At 41.2% G+C, this 25,031-nt stretch overlaps 1 protein-coding gene across 13 annotated transcripts in view; it reads right to left on the minus strand.

Moving 5' to 3' along the window:
• The window catches only part of LOC141917775 (sorting nexin-2-like), a 49,898-nt gene that overhangs the window by 8,801 nt on the left and 16,066 nt on the right, over nucleotides 1-25,031 (minus strand). For 10 of the 13 annotated variants that reach the window (XM_074811273.1, XM_074811268.1, XM_074811280.1 and 7 more), the window contains 7 exons: nucleotides 24,851-24,992; nucleotides 23,751-23,829; nucleotides 17,341-17,416; nucleotides 15,944-16,057; nucleotides 15,619-15,712; nucleotides 4,159-4,364; nucleotides 2,001-2,144 (listed from right to left, as the gene is read on the minus strand). In XM_074811273.1, coding sequence (XP_074667374.1) covers nucleotides 2,001-2,144; nucleotides 4,159-4,364; nucleotides 15,619-15,712; nucleotides 15,944-16,057; nucleotides 17,341-17,416; nucleotides 23,751-23,829; nucleotides 24,851-24,992 — 855 coding nt within the window. Of the gene's footprint in view, nucleotides 1-857; nucleotides 941-979; nucleotides 1,271-2,000; nucleotides 2,145-4,158; nucleotides 4,365-15,618; nucleotides 15,713-15,943; nucleotides 16,058-17,340; nucleotides 17,417-23,750; nucleotides 23,830-24,850; nucleotides 24,993-25,031 lie in introns of those variants that run through there. The other 3 variants (XR_012621446.1, XM_074811277.1, XM_074811274.1) reach the window with 3 other exon arrangements.

Here is a 25,031-nt window from a genome sequence, read left to right on the forward strand (position 1 = left end):
ATGTTTATCTTTATTTTATGTCAAAAGACATCCAGCTACACAATTAAGAAAGCATCACCAGCTATATTACCTTATCATTACTAGACTTTCCTTTGCACCTGCTTCTATGCAACTATTATATTGCTAAATTTAAACCATCTGTGTAAGTATATTATGAAAAATCTATCATCCTGACACTTCAGACATATGCATGCTAACATACATTCTAAAAATGCAACTGTATCTGTTAATCTCAACATACTAACTGAATTATAGGAACTAACAGATCTGGTAACAGTTATCTTCCTCAGAAAAAAAGCAGCCAGGAAGCAACATACACCAATATAGTATATTCCTGCTAGAAATCTAGTGGTGCTATTTAATCACAAGAGCATTTTGTGGTGCAGTGTTATCTTACTGTTGTGATATGTAATGAACATCTATTCAAATAAATATCTTGAGATATTTATGTTTTTAGTCTGTATTTATTCAAAGTTCCCTTACTGTCTTTTCAGATGTACACTTAAGTCATAAGTCATAACAGCAATAAGTCATAACAGGATGTGCTTCAGGGAAACACTAATATGTGCACAGCCTAGAGAGTTAGCTAATAACTAAAACAATATAAAATTCAGTCTAGAAAAAGAGAGATTAAGACTGCTTTGAAATAACTTGTGCCTTCCTATTATAGCAGCTTAGAGGTGCCCAAGACTTCAGAGAAAGCTTCTATAGGCCTATGGACCCACATCCCAGTTTCATCATATCCAAACACCAGGGTTTGTAGGAATTATCACTGGGTAAGTTTGCCATCTTACAGTTTCTGACAAGGAAAAATCTTCCCCTTGTTTAATATAGTGTTTTGAAGACTACTCTTTTACCTTTTATCTGCACAAAGGAACTGAGTCACGGATGAAGCTCAAGCTGCATAGGCTTCCACTTTCCATTATCTCTGTCAAAAGGACTATTAAAGAACTCAGCAACTCTGAATATATTTCAGTGAAAACAATAATTTTCTGCCAGCATATTCAAATTCTGGGTTTACTAACAACTTTCTATAAACACACAATGAAGTAGAAAAAAGAAATCCTTCAGGAACAACATCATTAATTCTTTTTATGTTAAGAATGAGAAAGGGTCATTGAGTATTTCCTACTACTCCAAACACTCAGGAATTAGTTTTGCCAATGAGTTCCAGCTCACTTGTTGCATGGTGGATGGATGATATCAAGAGAGCCAACCAGCAAGAATGTGGTCACAAAAGAGTGACACTTTTTTCCCAGTCAACAAGGGCCTTTTTAAAGAAAAAAGAAAGCCACGTTAATGAGCAACTTCAACACTGTATGTAAAATATATTGAAGTGCAGAAAGAACAAAGCAGCTTGAGATAGTGACCAATGAGGCAGCCAAACAAAATAAAGTGCATGAGATTGAAATCTGCAATGATGTTCTCCATTATTTCATGAGAAAATAGTGGTGCATAACTAGAATGCATTAATGTTAAATAATTAAGCTGTCCTACCTCTTCAATTTCCTTAGTGAAGCATGTTAGAAAAAGTGTATAATTTATGAAACTTCAACATGTTAGATTTTTACTGAAATCATAATATATGTATATATTAAAAAGAAGTCAATATGCTGGATCATTAAGCAAAACATGAGAACAGTTCTTCGTTAGTCTTTTTAGCTCGATTTTAGCTTTAGAAGTCAAGAAATGTTTTTCTGACTACCCACCATCATCTGCAACAGTTAAAAGCATTTTTAAACTTGTTCATGTTCCCTGCCTCCCATCTCCCAGACTCTGTAGAGACAGTATTCAAGTGCCTTACATATCTCAGAATGGGTAACAATTGTGCACACCTCATATTTTAAATAAATTCCTTTTAACAATTTCAGTAAATATGGAAAATAACAAATACGTGATTTATAAACAAAAATTGTATAAAATTGTGCATTAATGGGGACTGAATGAATCAGCACAAAAAGTCTGGCCTCCAGAACAACATAAATACTTGACAACATTACCTCTTTTATATCATCTTTAGCTTGCTGCAGTTTATCAGGTCTGTTGGCAAGTTGGAGCTTTGCTTCAAGTTCACGTTTTTTTTGTAAAGTGACCTGAGCATCTTGCCATTTCTGCCAGCATTTCATTCGATGATCAAACACACCCTGTAAGTATGGGCATTTATTAAGCAATTGCAATTGTTAAAGCTACCTAAATTCCTATTAGGAAAATATATTTCTGGATAAAAATGGAACAAATGTACTCAAAAGAAACTTCCCTGGATTTCATTTGACAGCATGCTTTCACAGCTAAGTACCATCTAAAAATAAAAGGGCATTCAAGAAGCCTCTTCAGAGCAGACACCTTGGTGCTCCAAATCATTTTGCGTTCCTTATCTGATCACAATGCTACCAAAGTGATCACTGCAAAGTGCTATAATACACAAATGCTTCTCTAAATAGATTCTAGCAAACTTTTTCGTTGATTATACGCATAACTGGCAGTACATTTTTGTTAGCAATGGATGGAGGTAGTAGAATTAAATCATACTTTTTTATATATTATGTATTCTATATAATATATAGAATAACAATATATATAACATATATAGACTATAACTATATATATTTTGTGTGTGTATATATATATATTAAAAAAAAAAATATATATTCCCAACAGCCTGACAAGTTCAAAGATATTTCTGGATAAAATTCTTACGACACCCCTGTGATGGGTTGACCCTTGGCTGGCTGCCAGACCCCCACCCACAGCTGCTCTCTCACCCCCCTTCCTCAACAGGACAGGGGGAGAAAATAAGATGAAAAAAGCTTATGGGTCAGGATAATGACAGGGAGATCACTTACCAATTACCATCACAGGCAAAACTGACTCAACTTGAGGAACATTATTTTATTGACATTTAAAAAACAGAGTAGGATGGTGAGAAACAAAGACAAAAACTAAAACACCTTCCCCCCACCCCTTCTTCCTAGGCTCAACTTCACTCCTTTATTTTCAACTCCTCTACCTCCTCCCTGCCCAAGCAGGGCAGGAGAGATGGGGGGTGGGGGGTGTGTGTGTGCACTCAGTTCATAACAGTTCCTCTCTACCACTCTTTCCTCTTCACACTTTTCCCCTGCTCCATCATGAGTCCTTCCCCCCAAGGTTCAGTCCTTCAAGAACTGCCCCTGCATAGGCTCCTCACCACAGTTCTTGGGAGCCTGCTCCCTTGTGGGCTCTCCAGGACTGCAGCTTCCTTCAGGGCATATCTACTTGCTTGGGTGTAGTCCTCTCCACAGGCTGCAGGGAAATTCCAGCACCTGGAGCACCTCCTCCCCCTCCTTCTTCTCTGACTTTGGTGTCCGTTGGATTGTTTCTTACACTTAAATATGTTTTCACAGAGGTACCACCAGCTTTGCTGATTGGCTCAACTTTGACCAGTGGTGGGTCCATTGGGGAGCTGTCTGGCACCAGCTGTCTGGCATGGGGCAGCCCCTGGACTCTTCTCACAGAGGCCACCCCTGCAGCCCCCCTGCTACCAAAATCTTGCCATATAAACCCAATACAAACACTCCCCATATCAAAACCTAATCATGCTGTACAACACAATTGAATCTTTCTTTAATGAGATGTAGATCCACAAGTGATATTTGTTGCTTATTTACTGAAACTATTGGTTATCTAATATGGCCAAATTATGTTCTTGTAAACATTTTGTGAGCATACTGTAAAAATCAGTTACCTTAAAGAAACATGTACAGCATGCTAACTAGTATGGTGTCCCTAAATACTCTGCACAATTAATATTGCTCTAATTAGAAGATATTCACCATTTAGATCTTGTCTGGATCCTATTAATCCATGCCCATTTTTTGTCACAACAATTTTTTATCATGGGAATAACTGATCATGGATTCATTCATTTTACTTGATTGGAAGTCTTTACTATGTAAAAAAGTGTGCAAATGTATACAAACATTCACAGAATCATAGAATGATTTGGGTTGGAAGGGACCTTAAAGATCATCTAGTTCCAACCCCCCTGCCATGGGCAGGGACACCTTCCACTAGATCAGGTTGCTCAAAGCCCTGTCCAACCTGGCCATTTACCTTAATTATACAAACTGCAAAGTGTGACCCTAAACACAAAAATTAAGCATTTTTCCTAGCAGTACTTACTTTTACTGCAGCAATAAGACGAATGTAGTCACCAAGCAGTTCTGAGAACACATAAAAATCAGCAAAAGCTTGTTTTTGATGCAACTGATCTATCTTCTCCTCAACGTCTGCAAGCTGAGACAAAGCTCTAGATAGAGCAGTGTGATCCTCAGAATTACCTAACATGGCAGAACTTTTAGCAAAGGCAGCTGTGTTGGCTGAAAGCTCTGAAATACAGGAGTGACATCCAGTACAATGAAGTTAATTTGTTATGTTACTCTTCAAGATAGATCAACCAAGCAGACCTCTGTCCTACAGCAACCTTAACTTTACCAACTGAAAAATATAAACTATATTTCCCAAAGCTCACAATAAAATACACAAGGAGATCACAATGAAACCACATTCAGGAGAACACAGTGCACCCAAAACTCTCCAACATCAGTAAATGATTTGCTGAGCCTGTTATGTGATGCCTATTGTGTCTTGCAAAATACATGGAAGAAATGGTCACTTCAGTATTATCCAACTGCTTAGTTCAGAAAAAGTCCAAGCCCACAAAACAAAAGTCAAGTCACCTATACAGCAAATTCAAGATAATCTTAACTGGTCTGTAGTGACTTTGTTCCATGCAGGGGGGGGGAGGAAGAAGAGGAAGAGAATTATTCAGTGAGAACATCACCAGAGTGGAATTTGCTTCCATTATACTGTTCTATTGACTAAAGTATCTTTAACAAGACTGCATATGCTGTAATATACTGTCATGTTTTGACATGCCTTAAAAAAAAAAAGGCATGTGACTTTGTGGCTGGCATCCATAAAGCTGAAGTTTTGAGCTTATTCATTAACAAACACTTAGGCAAGTGTCTTATCACACCTCATGTTAAGTCACTGTGTACAATGTTAACTCCTATGAAGGACCTTTGAACAAAATCTCATTGTAATGCAACTTAGTTAAGGACTGAAAGCACAGGTTGGTTTATAACTGTGCTGCTTTTGTAGAATCATCAGAACACCAGAAATATTTGTAGAAGAAAAGTTTTCAGATATTTAAAACTATCACAATTTAAATAGCACTCTTTAAAAAAAAGCATTTCTTGAAATCTAAGAGCAGGTGTCAAATCAGCAGTAATCAGATACATTCCCATTTTCATTACTTCTTAAAATACTCTTTAACCTTGAGGACATCTGATCTCAGAACATCTGCCTCTACAGAGCATAATTCCTGGTAGAGGTATGAGAAAGCAACTTAAGACACATTCATGTACTTTTAAAAGGGCAGAGTTGAAAGGTGACTCCATACTTAAACATAATGCATCTGTGTCAGAAGGTACATTTATGGTCTTTCGTGGGCTACAAATCAAACTTTGATTTATTTAATTTATATTAAAAAAAATCCTATGATGGAAAGCAGTATGACAAAACAGCTACACAGGTGATTAAAATATTAAGCTTATGGACATTTCTTCTCTCAAAAACTAAAATTGCTAGAGAAAGAAAGAGAAAAGGAGGAAAAGTTATCTACACCTTTGCCTAGTGCTCCTCCCAAACAGGGAAACCCCTTCAAACCATAAAAATATCCTGATTTGTCTCCCATCAGAAAGCAGTACTGGGGAAACTAGACCAAGGACTCAGACTGGCAGAGGCCATAGTAAATGATAAATTAAAAACTGTTTTTCTCATAGATACTGGAGCACAATTATCCATGATCAAAGCAGAATTGTGTCCTGGAGCCATCCCTCTGAAACATCAGAAAATATTAGTAAACGGAGTAAATGGAGTAGTGGTTCCTTATTCAATTGTTAAGATAAAATTGAAACTTCCCTTTTGCATCCCCCCCACCCCAAAATACTAAATGCTACTAGGAAACCTAAATATATTGTGCATGGATATTCTGTGAGGCAAAAGCTGGATACAGGGCAATACTAAATGTGCTTTTAAAATAACTGATGAAGAAACAATGCCAGGGCCCCATTCAGGTGGTTACCTTTTTCAGGACCAAATGTATAGGGAGTAGGAAATAAGTCCCCTGGTCCACTTGGCAAATTGATTATGTTGGACCTCTCCCTCGAACACCCAAGGGGTGGTGTTATATCCTTACGGGAGTTGAAATAATATCAGGCTGTCCTGGTTTAGCCAGGATAGGGTTAAGTTTCCCCAGCAGTAGCGGGGGAGCTCTAGCCGGGTTATTCAGATACCATGCGGACGTCACATCCTGGCGCAGGAGCGTGGGGCGCGTGGTTTTGTACAACTGGTCCTCTCACTGCTGTATTGGTAGATATTTTGCTCTGTTCATTGCTATCACTATTACTGCTATTGTTATTGTTGTTGTTTGTTGCGTTGCTGTTGCACTGTTGTATTAAACCTTTCCTTATCTCAGCCTCAGGGCTTTGTATTTCACTCCCTTTGTGGGGGAGGGGCAGCGGCCGCGTGGTCTCAGACCCCGGCAGAGATTAAACCATCACAACTTTGGCGCTCCAACGTGGGGCTGGAGAAGGCTGAGATAAGGACAAAAGGAGAAGGTGTGTTAGAGCAATCTGTTAGGTGTAATTTTTTTTCTGTTTTTATTTGTATTGTTTGATAAGAAACATTTGCAATGCTGGGCAATTTGCTTGCGTGGTGGGGCTGGAGTAATCCTTATATCCCCTGTGTGTTCCCAGTGCTGGTGTTTGTTCTCAGTGGAAAACGTATCAAGGGTCTTGTTCTGCTCTACTGGTTACTGTCTGCTTATAATGGGCTCGTTTTGCTGCTTGTGGGGGTGAACCGGTACCTGTTTGCTGCCTGGTCTTTTGTTAAGGGTCTCACCCCCTCTATGGGTGAGCCAGGGGAAGAGATCCTCTCGGTTTTTGAGAGTTTCAGCTATCCCTGGAGCACCCAGGCCAGTGTGCTTGCGGCACTGTGCTTTCTAAATGTCTGCCAGATCTTGTTTTGGGCCATGCAGTACTTCAACAATAGCACCACCCGGAAACCTGCCCCGAGGCCAGATAGTTATAAATGGCAAAGTGTGTGGGAAAAGATGGGCAAGTACCTGAGTGAGTGGTCACCCCCAACGTTCTGGGATTTCACTCCCAAACAAGTGCAGAGTCCTGATAAACTGGTGGAGTGTTTGGAAAAGGTGTGCTGCCAATCTGACAAACCCCAGGAGATGCAACTCGCTGCGATGTGCTGGGGGCTTGCCCATGCTTACCGCATCGCCCTTAACACTGATCACTGCCCTCAAGGGGGAGAAGGGGCTGCAGGATCTGAAAGTGAACCTACTGGTACAGCAGCTGGGCCAGAGGGACAAGCAGTACCAATATCAGTCGCCCTGATATGGAAAACCAAATATACCAAAAAATCCCCTCGCAGTGTACAGGGTGATGATGAACCAGGCCCATCACGAGAGCAGGAGGAAGAGCCGGAGGTAATCATCCGATCTCTATCCCTCAGTGAGTTGCGAGATATGCGGAAGGATTTCAGCCGCCTTCCAGGCGAGCAGATATGCACCTGGCTGCTCCGATGCTGGGATAGTGGAGCTGCTGGTTTTGAATTGGAGGGGAGAGAGGCCAAGCAGCTGGGACCTTTAGCCAAGCAGGCTGGTATTGACAAGGCAATAGGGAAACAGACTCAAACCCTCAGCCTTTGGAGGCGACTCCTGCTCGCTGTGAGGGAGAGGTACCCCTACAAGGATGATGCTCTATGTCGGTTAAGCAAGTGGACCGACATGAAGAAAGGCATTCAAAACCTCAGGGAAATGGCTGTGTTTGACATGGTCTATGGTGATCTGAATGATGAGCAGTCACCAATGGATCCAGATCAGGTCCCTTGCACACAGCTGATGTGGCGGAAGTTCCTGCAAAGTGGACCAGAGGCACATTCCAAAGCATTAGCAGTAGCGTCCTGGTGGCGAGACACCCAGACTCAGACAATGGACGAAGTGATTGTCCAGCTCCGGCAATATGAGGGAAGTCTCCCTTCCTCCTAACATGCTTTGGTTTCAGCTGTAGAGGAACTGTCTCAGAGGCTCCAGAAAGTGGAAGAGGACATGTCCTACATTCCACCTGCACGGACCAATGTCTCAGCCATTAGAAGCAGGCGCTTCCCCACCCAAGAGAAGGGCAGTGGAAGACACACACCACGGGGCACCCTGTGGTTTTTCCTCCGCGACCATGGGGAAAACATGAGAAGGTGGCATGGACAGCCCACTTCCGCCCTAGCTGCACGAGTACAGCGGCTGAAAGGGAAGACCACCATGAAAGGGGAGTCTTCCAAGAGAGATGCAGCTCCAGTGTCTAGTCGGAAATCCCCCAGACAGAATAGAATGGCCAACACTGTGCTTGACCCTCTTGAGGGGACCAGGAAGTCATTCTTGCAGGAGTCACTCTTACATCAAGTGAGTGATGGTGAGCAGGATTAGAGGGGCCCTGCCTCCACCCAGGTGGAGGAAAGGGATAATCGGATTTACTGGAAGGTGTGGATCCGATGGCCTGGCACATCAGACCCACAAGAATATAAGGCCTTGGTAGACACTGGCGCACAGTGCACCCTGATGCCATCAAGCCACAGTGGGGTCGAATCCATCTGCATCTCCGGAGTGACAGGGGGATCCCAACAGCTGACCCTATTAGAAGCTGAAGTAAGCTTAACTGGGAAGGACTGGCATAAGCACCCCATTGTGACTGGCCCAGATGCCCCGTGCATCCTAGGTATAGACTACCTCAGGAGAGGGTACTTTAAAGACCCAAAAGGGTACCGGTGGGCCTTTGGTATAGCTGCCCTGGAGGAGGTTGAGCAATTGTCCACCTTACCCGGCCTCTCAGAGGATCCCTCGGTGGTGGAGTCGCTTAAGGTTGAAGAGCAGCGAGTGCCAATTGCCACCAAGATGGTGCACTGGCGGCAGTACCGCAATAACCGAGATTCCCTGGTCCCCATCCATCAGCTGATCCGTCGACTAGAAAGCCAGAAGGTGATCAGCAAGACTCATTCACCTTTCAACAGCCCTATATGGCCAGTGAGAAAACCTAATGGCGAATGGAGACTAACCATGGACTACTGTGGCCTGAATGAAGTTACGCCAGCGATGAGTGCTGCAGTGCCGGACATGCTAGAGCTCCAGTATGAGCTGGAGTCGAAGGCAGCCAAGTGGTACGCCACGATTGACATCGCTAACGCGTTCTTCTCCATCCCAATAGCACCAGAGTGCAGGCCACAGTTTGCATTCACTTGGAGGGGTATCCAGTACACCTGGAATCGATTGCCCCAGGGGTGGAAACACAGCTCCACCGTTTGCCATAGACTGGTCCATACTGCACTGGAGAAAGGTGGGGCTCCAGAACACCTGCAGTTCATTGATGATATCATTGTATGGGGGGACACAGCTGAGGAAGTCTTTGAGAAAGGAAAGAAGGTAATTGAAATCCTTCTGAAGGCTGGTTTTGCCATCAAGCGACAGAAAGTTAAGGGGCCTGGAAGGGAGATTCAGTTCCTAGGAATAAAATGGCAAGATGGGCGTCGCCACATCCCAATGGAGGTGATAAACAAGATAACAGCCATGGCCCCACCAACCACTAAAAAGGAGACTCAATCTTTCCTGGGCGCTGTGGGGTTCTGGAGGATGCACATCCCAAACTACAGCCTGATTGTGAGCCCTCTCTACCACGTAACCCGCAAGAAGAACGATTTTAAAAGGGGCCCAGAGCAACAACAAGCCTTTGAACAAATTAAGCAGGAGATTACCCAGGCAGTGGCCCTCGGGCCAGTCCAGGCAGGGCAGGAGATTAAGAACGTGCTCTACACCGCAGCCGGGGAGAATGGCCCTTCCTGGAGCCTTTGGCAGAGAGCACCTGGGGAATCCCGAGGCCGACCTCTAGGCTTTTGGAGACGGGGATACAAAGGCTCTGAAGCTAACTATACCCTGACTGAGAAGGAGATACTGGCAGCGTACGAAGGAGTTCGAGCTGCCTCAGAAGTGGTCGGCACTGAGACACAGCTCCTCCTGGCACCCCGACTGCCGGTGCTGGGATGGATGTTCAAAGGAAAGGCTCCCTCCACACATCATGCAACAGATGCCACGTGGAGTAAATGGGTTGTGTTGATAACACAACGGGCTCGAATAGGGAACCTCGACCCCCCAGGATTAGTAGAAATGATCATGAACTGGCCAGAGAGCAAAGATGTTGGGATGTCACTAGAACAAGAGGTGAAACGTGCTGAGGAGGCCCCACCATATAACGAGCTGCCAGAGGAGGAGCAGCGATATGCCCTGTTCACTGATGGGTCTTGTCGCATTGTGGGAAAACATCGACGATGGAAGGCTGCGGTGTGGTATCCCACACGACGAACCACTGAAGCTGTTGAGGGACAAGGTGAATCGAGCCAGTTTGCAGAGGTGAAAGCCATCCAATTGGCTTTGGAGATTGCTGAGCGAGAAAAGTGGCCGAGGCTCTATCTCTACACTGACTCGTGGGTGATGGCAAGTGCCCTGTGGATGTGGTTGCAGCAATGGAAACAGAACAACTGGCAACGCAAGGGCAGACCTATCTGGGCCGCTGAAGTATGGCAGGATATTGCAGCCCGGGTGGAGAACCTCGTTGTGAAGGTGCGCCATGTGGACGCCCATATACCCAAGAGTCGGGCCACTGATGAACATCAACATAACCAGCAGGCGGACCAGGCTGCTAAAATCGAAGTGGCTCAGGTGGACTTGGACTGGCAGCGTAAAGGTGAACTGTTCATAGCCCGGTGGGCCCATGAGACCTCGGGCCACCAAGGCAGAGATGCAACATACAGGTGGGCTCGAGATCGAGGGGTGGACCTCACCATTGACACCATCACAGAGATCATCCACGGATGTGAGACATGTGCTGCAATCAAACAAGCCAAACGGGTGAAGCTCCAGCGGAATGAAGATTGATGGATGAAATATAAGTATGGAGAGGCCTGGCAGATCGACTACATCACACTGCCACAGACCCGCCGAGGCAAGCGCCACGTGCTCACAATGGTGGAAGCAACCGCTGGGTGGCTCGAAACTTATCCAGTGTCCCACGCCACTGCCCGGAACACCATCCTGGGCCTTGAAGAGCGAGTCCTGTGGCAACATGGCACCCCAGAGAGGATTGAGTCGGACAATGGGACTCACTTCTGAAATAACCTCATAGATGCCTGGGCAGAAGAACACGGCATCGAGTGGGTCTACCACATCCCCTACCACGCACCAGCCTCTGGGAAGATCGAGCGCTACAATGGACTGTTAAAAACTACATTGAGAGCAATGGGGGGTGGAACCTTCAAACACTGGGACACACATCTGACAAAGGCCACTTGGTTAGTCAACACAAGAGGATCTGCCAATCGAGCTGGCCCGGCTCAGTCAAAACTTCCACGTGTTGTGGACGGGGATAAAGTCCCTGTGGTGCGCATGAGGGACCTGCTGGGAAAAATGGTCTGGGTTAGTCCTGCGCCGGGCAAAGGCAAACCCATCCACGGGATTGCTTTTGCTCAAGGACCTGGGTGCACCTGGTGGGTGATGCAGAAGGATGGAGAGATCCGATGCGTGCCACAAGGGGACTTGATTGTGGGTGAAAACACACCGTGAGTTATACTGTGCTTTTGTTAATTTTTCTTTGTTAATGCTAATTGCTGAATGGCAGCTGGATGTGACACACATGGTATAGAATAAAGGGGTGGATTATGTCCTGGTTTAGCCAGGATAGGGTTAAGTTTCCCCAGCAGTGGGGGGGAGCTCTAGCCGGGTTATTCAGATACCATGCAGACGTCACATCCTGGCGCAAGAGCGCGGGGCGCGTGGTTTGTACAACTGGTCCTCTCACTGCTGTATCGGTAGATATTTTGCTCTGTTCATTGCTATCACTATTACTGTTATTTTTATTGTTGTTGTTTGTTGTGTTGCTATTGCACTGTTGTATTAAACCTTTCCTTATCTCAGTCTCGGGGCTTTATATTTCACTCCCTTTGTGGGGGAGGCGCAGTGGCCGCGTGGTCTCAGACCCCGGCAGGGATTAAACCATCACACAGGCTTAGGGAAAGTTTTTCTTTGCAGGAAAGTTGATGGTCTTACCACTGTGGCAGAACTTAATGGATGGTTTGCTGACACTCCCATGCTTTCTGTTGTGCAGTCTGAGAACAGCTCTCATTTAAAAAATAAAATCGTACAAGAATGGTGTGAACATAACAGAGCTGCCTGGGTGTTCCACCTGCCCTGCAGACACCAACGTAATAGCACGGTTGAGAGATGGAATGGTCTACTAAAACAAACTCTAGAGCAAAATTTATATACAGGAAAATAGGGTAAAGCCCTACCTGAAGCTGTCCGACACTTAAATAACCAACAGACACCCACCAGATGCCTGGTGGGACGAGCTCATTTTCTGCTCTCCAACCAACAAAACCTGTCACTTTTCTCAGGGTGACACTGTACTTATTAACTACTTTTGAATGGTTAAAATATCTGTCACTTTATCTCTCACTCACTGAGAAAAGGGCATATGAAAAATAATTTCTAAATGGGGACTCCCTCTAACTATCACTGAGGCTTGAGTAATTTCCAAGACCAGATAATTTCTTATCGCTTCAGGTAATGAACTATGCTTGGATGGATTCTTTGGCCTGAATAAACCTGGAATGCACCCAAGGAATCATTACTTTACCTTTGTGGAAATTCCAGCTGCAGGAAAATGATGATCATAGCAGCCACTGTATTGTACTTATCCTTATTTGTATCCTGTTCCTCCTTATTTCATGACTGGAACAATAATCGTGTCATTCAGTTCATGCACATCATCTCTCAAATGGGTAATGAATCAAACTGCTGGTATTGTTTGCACCATCCTCAATCTTCAGATATTAATTCCAGGTGGTTAGCTGAACCTGTTCCTGAAACATCTTGGTACCAATCTAAATTGGCATACTCACTTCCCAACCCTCCAACTTATCAAACCCAACCTTTTAAGGCACATTCGTACAATAAAACCCCATGGTGCATTACAATGCCCAAACATACAAATTCAACGTGGGTGGGAGAAACAAGCTATAAGCTACAAGTGACTATACTCTGCTCTACAACCAGACACAAACTCGGTTTCACCTGATACACTGTAATCGAACCAGAGTTTGTAATTAATTCAAGAACCACATGGATCTGTAAAAACAAATCAGTGATTACAAATGCTGCCGTTTTAAATATTTTACCACTCTGGAATCTCACATGGAATATTAATACTACATTTTGCCAAAGATACTATAATTTCACTGGTCCTAATTCTACATTTTACTTTCTACAGAGTAATGGTTGGTTAAGTACTAACAACAATTGGACCACCCGTAACTGGCATAACATGACTGGCTGTATATATGCCAATCCTTTTCACACTATTTGAATGAGCCAAACTTTCCTACTCAAATTTGATCATCCTGACAGTGAAAAAGAGACTTATCAATGGTGTAAGGAATATTTCCCTAGAAATCTTATGAAATCAAATTGGTGGCCTACCATTCTAGTGGATGATTCTGGCTCTGTAGCACAAATGCATATAAAAGTCTTTTACCACAATGGGAAGTACTTGTACCATAGCACACCTTGCTTCCTATGCATTTCAAACCAAAAATTTAACTACTACCTTTTTACACAACCATTACCCTGTATGCCATAAGTGTTTTGTGATCGATCCCCTGGTAAAAAGACCAACAAGATTATATCAATTTATGCATGCATTGTTTCCAATTTTAGGTATTATTGAGTTGGAAAAAGTTATCGTAAATATTCCTGCTACGCTTGAAATTGTCCAAAATGATACTGTAGATGCTTTAAAGAATTTGCAATCAGAAATTAGTTCACTTTCACAATTAGCTATTCAAAACTGTTTGGCCATAGATTATCTTCTAGCATCACAAGGAGGTGTATGTGTACTGTCCAACACCACTTGTTTTTATAAATAAATTGAATATCATATAAACATCAAAGACAAAGTTATACCTTTCACCAAATAACTAGAGCAACCCTTGTCAGAAGGTCTATCAAGTGCCTGGTTTTGGCTGTGGTCTTGGTTACCTGACTTCAGAGCATGGGCCTGTCATGTTCTGTTAATATTAGCTCTTATTATGGCTGTTGGAATGATGTTATTTTGTGTTATATCTTGCCTTAAATCTTTATGCATATCAGTTACTAAAAATCAATGTTTTATACTCTCCTCCCTCCTTGGATGAACAGCTTTCAAACAACAAGCAGCCCATTATTGCCGTGAAGTCCTCCTTATGACCCCATTACTAAGCTGTAGGCCATGGGCAAGAGGTGACGGTACCACCACCACTGGTGTCCTTCCCTGTTTGTGATGGTGTCAGGGGGTGGGGTATGACCGGTACCCCCTGCTCCCAACCCCTGGTAATATGGTTAGCATAACTAATGCCATTTTATAAGGCAAAAGGCCATTCTCTGACACCGAGCTGGTCACATATTAGTCCCCTTTCCCCTCATTATCAGGCTCTGAAGGTACTGTGAACCAAGTAGATGAACCAAATAGATTACTTCCCCTCCCTACCGGTCTCAAGATTCCTGGGTGCCAGACTGACTACTCCCTTCCTTACTGGCCTTGAAGGTCCCAGGCACCTGGCCAACCAGGTATTGTTGATGAACCTGTCACAGAACAGGTAAGTGTAACAGCACACAGAGGCACTGTATATAAAAATCAATCAGTTTCAAGTCCTAAGTGGGAACTTGGACCAGAACTGCTGCTGGACAATGAGACCTGTATCCTCCCAGTGGCCAGGGATGCCTCCACCGTTGTCTGCTTACTCCAAGGATTGAGTGACTCATATTCTTTTATATGTATTTCAAGTGATTGTTATGCTGATACAGCAAACCAAGTATTAAGATTTGACCTGATCTGCAGAGGGTCCAGGTGATTAGAAACCATAAGCTAAGTGGTGCTATAAAATTCTGTACTACGCTATTTATAAAATTGTACTACACTGATTCTGCTTATAGAAATCTTGCACTATTCTGATCATAAATTTCATGCTATACTAATCATAAAATCCTGTTAAGAAAAATAAAGTTTTAATTATAACTATGATTTAGTGCTGTCATTATTCTGCCAAGGATCCCTAAAAGAACCTGTCTGTCCCCTTGGTGTCGGGTGACACCATGAGATCTAGATACATTTATAGATGTCTACTGTAGCGTATCACTGGCTAGTTATGGTATTAAATCTCTGCAAGAAAAAAAATTCATGCTAATCAATATAGTAACTTTCAAGTTCAACAGAAGGAATGATATATATTTTGGATAAAATTAAGATTAAAACCAGATATACCAGAAATGTTAGAGCAGTTTAAACTAAAAGGTAGTTAGAAGACTTTTGCATTAAAATTTACTGTAAAACTATTTGTTAGTTAAGAACTCTGACATGCTAAGTTCTTGTTTCATTAACATTTTCTAAAGCTCTAAGCACTTAAGCTCATGCAGTCACATAAAAATAAAGTTACCTTTTCTGTGGCAGACCAATGCTTCGACACTGGCATGAAGTTTCCTAAGTTGCTGATCCAGATTCTCAAATTGCTGCTGTTTTTCTTCAAACCACTGACAAAAGAGGAAAGAGTCTAGCATTATAATTTAGATTACCAACAGCATTTCTTGTTTTAAAGAAGTAAATCATCCATTTATTGCTAGGATGGTCAACTGATAACAGCTAAGAATCCAAGCCAATAAGCAAATTACTATATCATTTTCTACTTCTACAGCTTTAAAATGCAGTTGTTGAGCCTCATTAATTCAACTCATTATTCAAGTAAAAAAAAAATCAGCTCTTACTGCATCTGATTCATTCATCTTGATTGTCATTTTGTTGACAGCATCAGCAGCCTTGTTTACCATCCTCAATATTCCTGCTCCACTCAGAGCCTGGGTGTTAACCGCTCTTGGCAGCTAAAAATGAATGACGAATAAGGGCAAACAGACTGGTTAAAAGGCTAGAGATTTAACTGGGTACAAGAAGGAAAGAAAAGGATAGACTATTTTCTTTACTCCTATGTGTTACAATATAGTGAAATCTAATTTCTCAGTTTTACTATTTCTACATTCTCAGAGGAAAACTTAACAATATAGACTATTTACTTTTCTTCTACACCTTTACATTTAAATGGAACAAACAACCTACTTGTCATAAGTGAACTAGCCAAAAGTCCTAACTAGCCACCTATATACTACAGAGAACAAACTGCCACTAAAGAAACAGAAAAGCTTAGATTTACAATAAATTCTGTAAAACACTTCATTATAATGCAAGAATCACATTCTGTACAGATCATAAAAAGCTGATGCCTTTTTGCTTTTAAATATAGGCCAGGTTTCAAAACCTACCTCATAAGTATTGCGAGAACTGTGCATTTGTGAGGTACTTAGAAAATCTCAGGAGTAAGTTAACAAACTTTAAACTGATATTATTCTTTGTTAATGTTAGTCTAAATATGCTGTACGAAGTGGCCTCAATGTCAGGCCATTTACCCTTCGTATCTGATACCTCGTGTCAGCAGCACCGACACTTTAAGTTATCTGTCGATGCTTTTGTCAGTATCGAGGCCTCTGTGACTTATTAGCATAGCTAAGATATTGACATTGGCCAAAAGACAATCCACTACTACAGCAAATCCACTATGCACATTTATAGACTTATGTTTTTGGAGACATAACAATCTGTTCCGCGATATATTTCATTTTGTGAAAGGTGCCAGACTGATAGCACTGGTGACCGAAATCCTCTATCCACAAAACATCTAGCGTGGCCAGCAGCACTGCATACCTGTTCACATCACCATGGCAATAAACCTCAAGCTTGACTCCTAGAGGCAAGAACTGTTTCCAAGCCAGTTTAATTCATGATCTTAATTAATCCTCAGTAGCACTGATTATAGATTTTCACTCTGTGTATGATGAGCTTCACTCAGAACCAAACAGACCAACTCACTTGGCAGAAGTCATTGAACAGCAGATAGCTTTTGGTCACTACCAACCTAAGATTTATCAGAGGTAGAGGCAACGGACTTTGTACGTGATTACCTAAGTAGCCTTTTGTCACTCTGTCCCATGAAGGGTACAATCCAATTTGATTTCATATGAATTTAGGAGATTAGGTCTCAATACAAAGAGTACATTACTTTGTATGTTATCATATCTGGAAACAAATAAGGAACTTAAAAGAACATAAATACCTCAGAAGTTTCCAAGAACTGCCTTAAATCTGGATCCTGCAACAAGGTAGGGTGTTTTACTGTTCTTTGTAGATACCTATGATTTTAAAAAGTTAAAATATTAGATAACAAAACAGATTTCATGTGCCTGACAGCACTGGAAAGTGTCTTTTAGCTAAAGAAAGGGTACAATGCAGGCAGCATATAACCTTTCTTTGTTATCTAATGGGGTTTGAACACTCGTAAAGTCACCTCTAAAGACAAGTTGCTAGCAGTGTTTTTTAACCTAGTTTGTTTACATCAAACTTATTAAGGTGTCATAATTTGCCATAAATCTATGTTGCACAGTATTAAAATAATATACTTGATATTTTTAACACCTCAGTGAAGGCTTCCTGCTCTATTAACAGCCAATTTAACCCAGAAAATAGATGGGCTTGTTTAAACACATTCTCATACAGTGCAGTGAAAAGGCTTTTTGTTACAGCTAATTCCGACTGGCTTGTTTTAGAATTAAATGAAGTCTTGGAGAAGTGAGCTGATCTTGTTCTGGGTATGAACTATTTATTCACTAGCTAGACAGCCTTCAACCTATATTAGTTCTACAGGACTCATCCACCCAGAAGTTAAATTAGTGCAACTCCTTCCTTTTGCAATTTTTTGGATCTAAAAACGATTGATTGTACAAATATAAGTTAAAGAGGGAAATTTCTATGGTGCTCATGTATTAAAAACTGCTGCAAGTTTGTCATAACTGATTTTAATATTATATATTAATGGAAAGTGTCTGATATTTACAGGAATGCTTTACAGAAACTTAATAACTCAAAAGATCACGGAAGCATGAGAAAGTATGCAACATTGCCAATTAAGATGTACTAACAGAACACCATTAACAATATTTGCACTTTTTGCAAAGCTTTAGTTTTGTTCAAACCTCAGCTGTAAAGTACCAAAACTGCCCCATTACAGTCACAAATTGCTTGGAAACAGTCCTAAAGAGTTATATAGACTGGGACTTAACTGAAAGTTTGAGTACATTGATATTGTAAACACAATGTATTTTCTCCATCCTCCGCTAGATATGGCCACCAGATCCTTATTTTTCTTCCTAAAAAAGCTAAGAGTTGCAGTGAAAGTATTTCATACATTAGATTGCTCAACTTTTCCTTGCTTGTTCTGACAGTCAGTACTAAGTACAAGTTAAAGCTGATGCGGCAAAGAGTTTTTTCTTTAGAACTTTGCTGCTAGAGAATAGCACTTACTCCAAGGGAGTTAACTAACATTTTCAGTGGAGGCAACTAGAGGTATGCTTGAAGACACCTGTCAGACTTGTAGTACTTAAGTTCACTATTCTAAGGCATAAACTTCAGTGAATTCAATAAAAAAGGCACATTGCTTTTCTGCCCACTTTCCCCATAGCTCTGGGCAATCTAGAACAGATTTCTTTGGTCTTTCTGGGGCACATTAATGTTTTCCTCAGCTTTAGGAAACAGCAACATAACCATTGTCTCTAAATACCTTTTGAACAGCTCAGTAGGTAGGTGACTTTCTGATTCTGAATGGAAAAGCTAGCTAAAATTGGCTTAGGAATATGATGAAAAAGTTGCTTGTTGCCAGATAAGACTTTCATGGTCTTTCTGAAAAAAGAAATGGAATATACTGTGAAGCCTTCCCAACACTGTCAAAAGTACTGAGGAGTCCCTTCCCCAGTAAGGGAAGAGTGCTTAACAACCACTGAAAGTGGTATACTAGTTTAACTTCTTTAACGTATAAATGAAAAAGCAATACTTAAAGCATGCACACAAATTTGTGAATTAAACTTTTCCTAATCTGAGTTCTGTTGTTTAATTGACTAACCAAGGAAGAAACGAGTCATCTCTATCACAGAGACCTAAAGTTGTCTGGAAGTGGTTGTTCAATTGTCTTAAGTCTAATTACTCCAATCCTAGCTGTTATTACAAGTCTTCATATCTTATAACACCACTCTTTCAGCAACAGGCTTGTTGTATAGCCAGGATTTCAGAGTGCTCCAAGTGATAGAACTACTTCATTAACTTTAGGATGCAATTTTAAGTAGCAAATGTTAAGCTGTATACCAATCTTTAGTGATGGGCAGCTGTAAGATAGGACAACCTATCAGTATTTTGAGGGTCAACATCAGTTCAAATGTTCTTCTATTGGTTAAGAAATGGAAGGATGGTAGCAACAAGATTCTGAAGAGATATTTTTCCAAGTAAGACTGTTTCTGGAACTCCAAAAGCTTAAGAGCTTCATATATTATCTGTTAGATATGCTCTTTGACATACAATCAAACCCCTTTGATTTCTATTAATTTTCTATTTTAACTGAAACTGTTAAATGGTGTATTGTTTTCATATGATGTAATAATCACACAGAATCACATCACAGCAATGGGCATATTATAATTACTGTCCATCATGACACAGAGGAGATACACTGCGTCCTAGAAAGAGTGAAGAAAGATGGAAAACATCAATGGTGGGAAACTCTACTTGGATGGTGTGACAGTGTGCTCCCTGCCCCCAACCTGACCTGTATTTCCCATAACCCTATTCAAGTAATAACCACCAGTGCTGATCATAATGGATGCGTCTGGTTGTGACGGCTGCATCCGACTCAATGTGGATTCAGGGGAGACAGATAACAACACAGTAGCCAAGGGCTAATTTGAACAATGTGCCCACCTAACCCCAATGCTGGTCAATGTCCAACTCAAGCCAAATTTGGAAGAAACTAACTTCTGTAGTTGGTATGCAAATGTGACTATAAGTCAATTATCTTACTCCATAAAGAGTGGACAGCCCAGGGCCCGTTGAGCTCTCCTGCACGGCAGCGGGCTGCATGCCAGGATCTCCCCTTGAGTAGGGACGCCTCTCAAGGTTACCCCTCGAGGTTGAGAGATCCCTTACCTGACACCAGGCATCAATGGGTTGGTAAGTGATGTTTTTTGCATGCATGTAACATTTAAGATACGTATAGTAAGGTTACATGATGATCTTTGTATCCCATACTAACTTTAAGTGTAGTAAATAGCAGCTGCCACTGCTGTTTGGCAAGCCTGTATGAAACAAAAGACAGTAGTGGAGCTAAACATCATATTAGTGCTAGGTGGATACATCCTAGCCACTCACTAGAAGGTGTAACCAGTCTGGAGTCTCCCCACTGAGACTTGTGTTATTTCCCTTTCCAGGAACAGTACCGGAGACAATACCAAAACATGTCCCCTGGAGATTGGGTCAACCACCAGAAGAATACTTATCCTTCTTGCAGGAGTAATCATCTCCAATATGAACCAGATCCATCTTATACATCAACAAGCCCAATGCACAGGGTGGAAGCTCCCAATTCTTTTATTTGTACTAATCAATATGCTAATTGCAGTATATTCTGAATCATACACATTTAAGATTGTTGGAAATACAGGAATATTGGGAAATCTGACACAAAATTTAACAATAATAATCATTGGCCAACAATACAGTAAGGAGCAAAAATCTGAAAAGGTGGAAGGAAACTATCACTTTGTTATCCCACAAGGCAGAACGATCTTTATTAGATGTGGTGTGTTAAACTACACAAATGGAAACACCCTTTTAACTATTAAAATGGCAAATGAGATAGAAACAAAAGATAGAACAATCTGTCCACAATGCATCCTACTACCTCCAAGACCCCTGATAAGACTGTTGAAACCTTATACCCACAGATTTCTGAAATTGGACCCTATGCTATTAAACATACAGGCCATCAACAAGTGCTATTTAATCCATCATGGTCCCTCAAGCGAGTGGAACTATCAATGCAGGTTAATATCTCTGCAATTAAACCTACCTGCTCACCATTCCTAAATACATCCTATACAGGATGGTTAGCATGGTTGCACAGGCAAACCCTCACCTCTCCAAAACAAGCAAGGAAAGATGTGCCTGCTGTCCTGGGAACAGGATTAGGAGTATTAAATAACACAGATGCTGAAGTTTTAGCAAACAAATTAAGCTTGGCAACAAGTGATTTGTATAAACTAGAACATCCATTAAGATCTTTGCTGGCACTGGGAACTAGTCAATGGCTCTTATCTGATAGATTGCCTAAATGGGAAAGAACTAATGAGAAGGATCACCAACTAATTGTAGATGCACTCGGCATCACCCAGAATAACGTTTCCCTAGCTCTTAGCTGTATCCAAGCTCAGTTATAGGTGCAATCTACCATAGCAATTATAAGGGAAGGCGATGAGGGCACCTTGTCTGCTGAGATTCAAAAGGTAATTTGGGATAATGCAACTCAATTCAAAAAGGATTTCCAATCTTGGTGGTATTTAGTCAACTTTACTTATGACCCTACCAACAGTAAAGCCACAGCTTTTGTTTTTATAAATACACAATGTTTCAGTATCCACCATATACCCAATCATTGCACTGGGGATTAAATCACCATGGAACTGTAATCTATCCATTAGAACATAGAATATGGGCCCAACAAAATGGGAACAAATGGCAACCTGTTGATGTTGACATGTGTTGTACAGAAACAAAAGGGTTTATTTGTGAAAGTAATACCATTAAGGCCCAAGACGTCTGTCTTGACACTGAAGAAAACATTTGTTATTTTGAAATACATCCCGATGAAACCCCTGAAACTGTACTTGTAAGTGTTGGAAATGGATACATTTATATGAGAACCCTTTGTGATTTTCTATTTATAGACAACACCACTGTATATATACACAATCACTCAAATATTTGCATTTGCAATTTTACTGAAATTATGGGATGCGACTAACTATTCAGCTCCTGTCACAACCCACCAACTGTTACAATCTAATTATACATTGTATCAAGATTTATTATCTACCCCCATTGGAATGAATCTCACATTGGTAAGAAAACTGTTGTAACATGATTAACCTGGTTTCAGCTGGGATAGAGTTAATTTTTCTTCTTAGTAGCTGGAATAGTGCTGTGCTTTGGATTCAGTATGGGATTTGGTATGAGAAGAATGCTGATAATACACTGATGTTTACAGCTGTTGCTAAGAGATCAAGGACTCTCCAACTCCCCATGTCCTGTCCGTGCGCAGGTGTACAAGAAGCTGGGAGGGAGCAGAGCCAGAGCAACAGACCCAAATTAGCTAATGGAATATTCCATATCATATAACATCATGCTCAGTACATAAAGGAGAGGCAGCCAGAAAGGAGGGGGTTCTCTCTCACTTCCAGGATTGCGATTGCGGGACCTTGGTATTTCGAGATCGCTAGCTGGGAACAGGCTGGGTATCAGTCAGCGGGCGGTGAGCAATCGCATTGTGCATTATCCGTTTGTACTTTCTATTATTGTTATTGTTTTATAACAATTATTAAACTTTTTATCTCAACCTACAAGTCTCCCTTTACCCCTCTAATTCACTCACCCATCCCTCAGGCAGGGGGAGGGTGAGCAAGCAGCTGCGTGGTGTTTGGCTGCTGGTTGGATTCAAACCATGACAATGATGACCTGTGTCAATTGGTAAAATGAGTCTGAAACAACAGACAAAGCACCCTAATTACCCGTTGAGCTCCCCTGCACAGCAGCGGGCTGCATGCCAGGATCTCCCCTTGAGTAGGGACGCCTCTCAAGGTTACCCCTCGAGGTTGAGAGATCCCTTACCTGACACCAGGCATCAATGGGTTGGTAAGTGACGTTTTTTCACATGCATGTAACATTTAAGATACATATAGTAAGGTTATGTGATAATCTTTGTATCCCATACTAACTTTAAGTGTAGTAAATAACAGTATTGACCACCAATCCATCTGTGCTTATTAAATATTTTACATACCTAAATTTACTGATTAGAACTCAATAAACTAACTACTAGATCAGATCTGTCTGAGTGATCTCCAACTCTTCTCCTGTGACACCCTTCCATAGCAAAGGTATTTGAACAATACTAGTTGTATGCCAGTGCTGGGTGACTGCTATGTCTTACATCAAAACACAGCTAGTCACACTAATGGATTATAAGTCATCAGAAGGCCATTATAGTTTCAACTGACTAAAGGTTTCTTTCATCCTTCCCCCTGCCCAACAGCCAATTTTATATGAAATAGTTGCACTGAAGTGATTTAATGCCTTAAAAATCACAATGTATAAGGTAAGCTGACAAAGTTTTGCTTACTGGATTTCTGCAACCTCAATTTTAAGAAGTGACCTGTTTGAAAAGAGGTAACTATAATTCTCCCTATGAATAAGTCTATTTTTCCTATTATTAATGGGAATTATTCCATTTCTACACAAAAATTGGGCAGCTGCATACAGACTCCAGATTCCACCTAAGTACAGGTGGTCCAGATCCCAGTTACAGAGCCCATGTAGTATATTAAAATTCATTTTGACGCTAAACAAGTGTTAGTTAGGTACATATGTTACCTTTCTAATGCTGCTCTTCTTCTTTCTACGAATTCAGCGGATGAAGAATCTTCCTTGCCTACTTTAACCTTGGTCATACCTTTGAAGAAAATTGCATCATATTGATTTTACATTATAAAGAAATCATTAATGTAACTGATATGATTAGAAGATTAAGCTCAGCTAAGTTTAAGTCAAGTTACAATGAAAAGTGCCACAGAAGAATACAAAGAACACAAACACCACATGATGTACACTTTTGTGGGAAACAGATCTATGAAATATGCAATTTCCTGTAATACATCTATTGTGATTAAAAGCTATTAAAAATAGTTGAATTTACATTTATGAAGACATTCTAAATAAACGTCACAGTCTTAAAAGGTCACTTGTATTCAGAAGGAAATGGTTACTCTAATAAAGCAGAACAAAAAATTAAATCTTACTTTATAAAGTCTATTGATTGGTATGCTCATAACTAATATTTTTATTCCAGTATTTTCTAATTTCTAAAAATAAGTGTGTGGGATTTTTTTTGTTTTGGGTTGATTTTTAGGGTTTATTTTTAATTAATGTATTGGGTATAAATGGCAAGGTTGGGGGGGGAACAACACGGGGGCAGGCCCTGCAGGGGTGATCTCTGTGGGAGGAGGTCAGAGGCTACCCTATGCTGGTCACAGCTGGTTCCAGATGGCTTTACAATGGACCCACCACAGGCCAAAGTTGAGCCAGAGAAGTTTGTGGTGCTTCTATGAAAATATATTTTAAGAAAGGGTGGTAAATATCAAGGGAAAAGAGAATTAAGGCCAGAGCAGTAGGGGGAGCTCCACACCGGAGCAGGTACAGCCCTGAAGGGACTGCAGCCTGCGGAGGAACCCATGCCGGAGCAGAGGAAACAGGTAGAAGGAAAGAGCAGTGGAAGATAAGAGTAAGGAACAAGGAGTGGCAGAAAGAAACCACTAAGTCACACCCAGAGCTTGCTTACATAACTGTTAAGTCCCACCATTTTACCAAGTTCCATGTATATTTATTTTACAAGCAGAATTGGTATAAAAATATTTAATTTATATTATAGTACTGAAATCACATGCATATGTTCACCTTACAGAAAGTAGACTTACCTACAATACTTTTTTCTGGAGCGGGAGGCACAATGTAACCAATATGCATGTACTTCGTTGCTAATTTGCTGTGCAAGCCAAGGAAATCACTGAATCTTCTTTTAACAGAGAATTCACTTTTGTGAAACATGGAAAGGGATGTCTAAAAAAAAATGAAGTCATTTTAGTTATGACTTACTGA

The sequence above is a fragment of the Strix aluco genome, chromosome W, assembly GCF_031877795.1.
Source record: "Strix aluco isolate bStrAlu1 chromosome W, bStrAlu1.hap1, whole genome shotgun sequence".
NCBI lineage: Eukaryota > Metazoa > Chordata > Aves > Strigiformes > Strigidae > Strix > Strix aluco.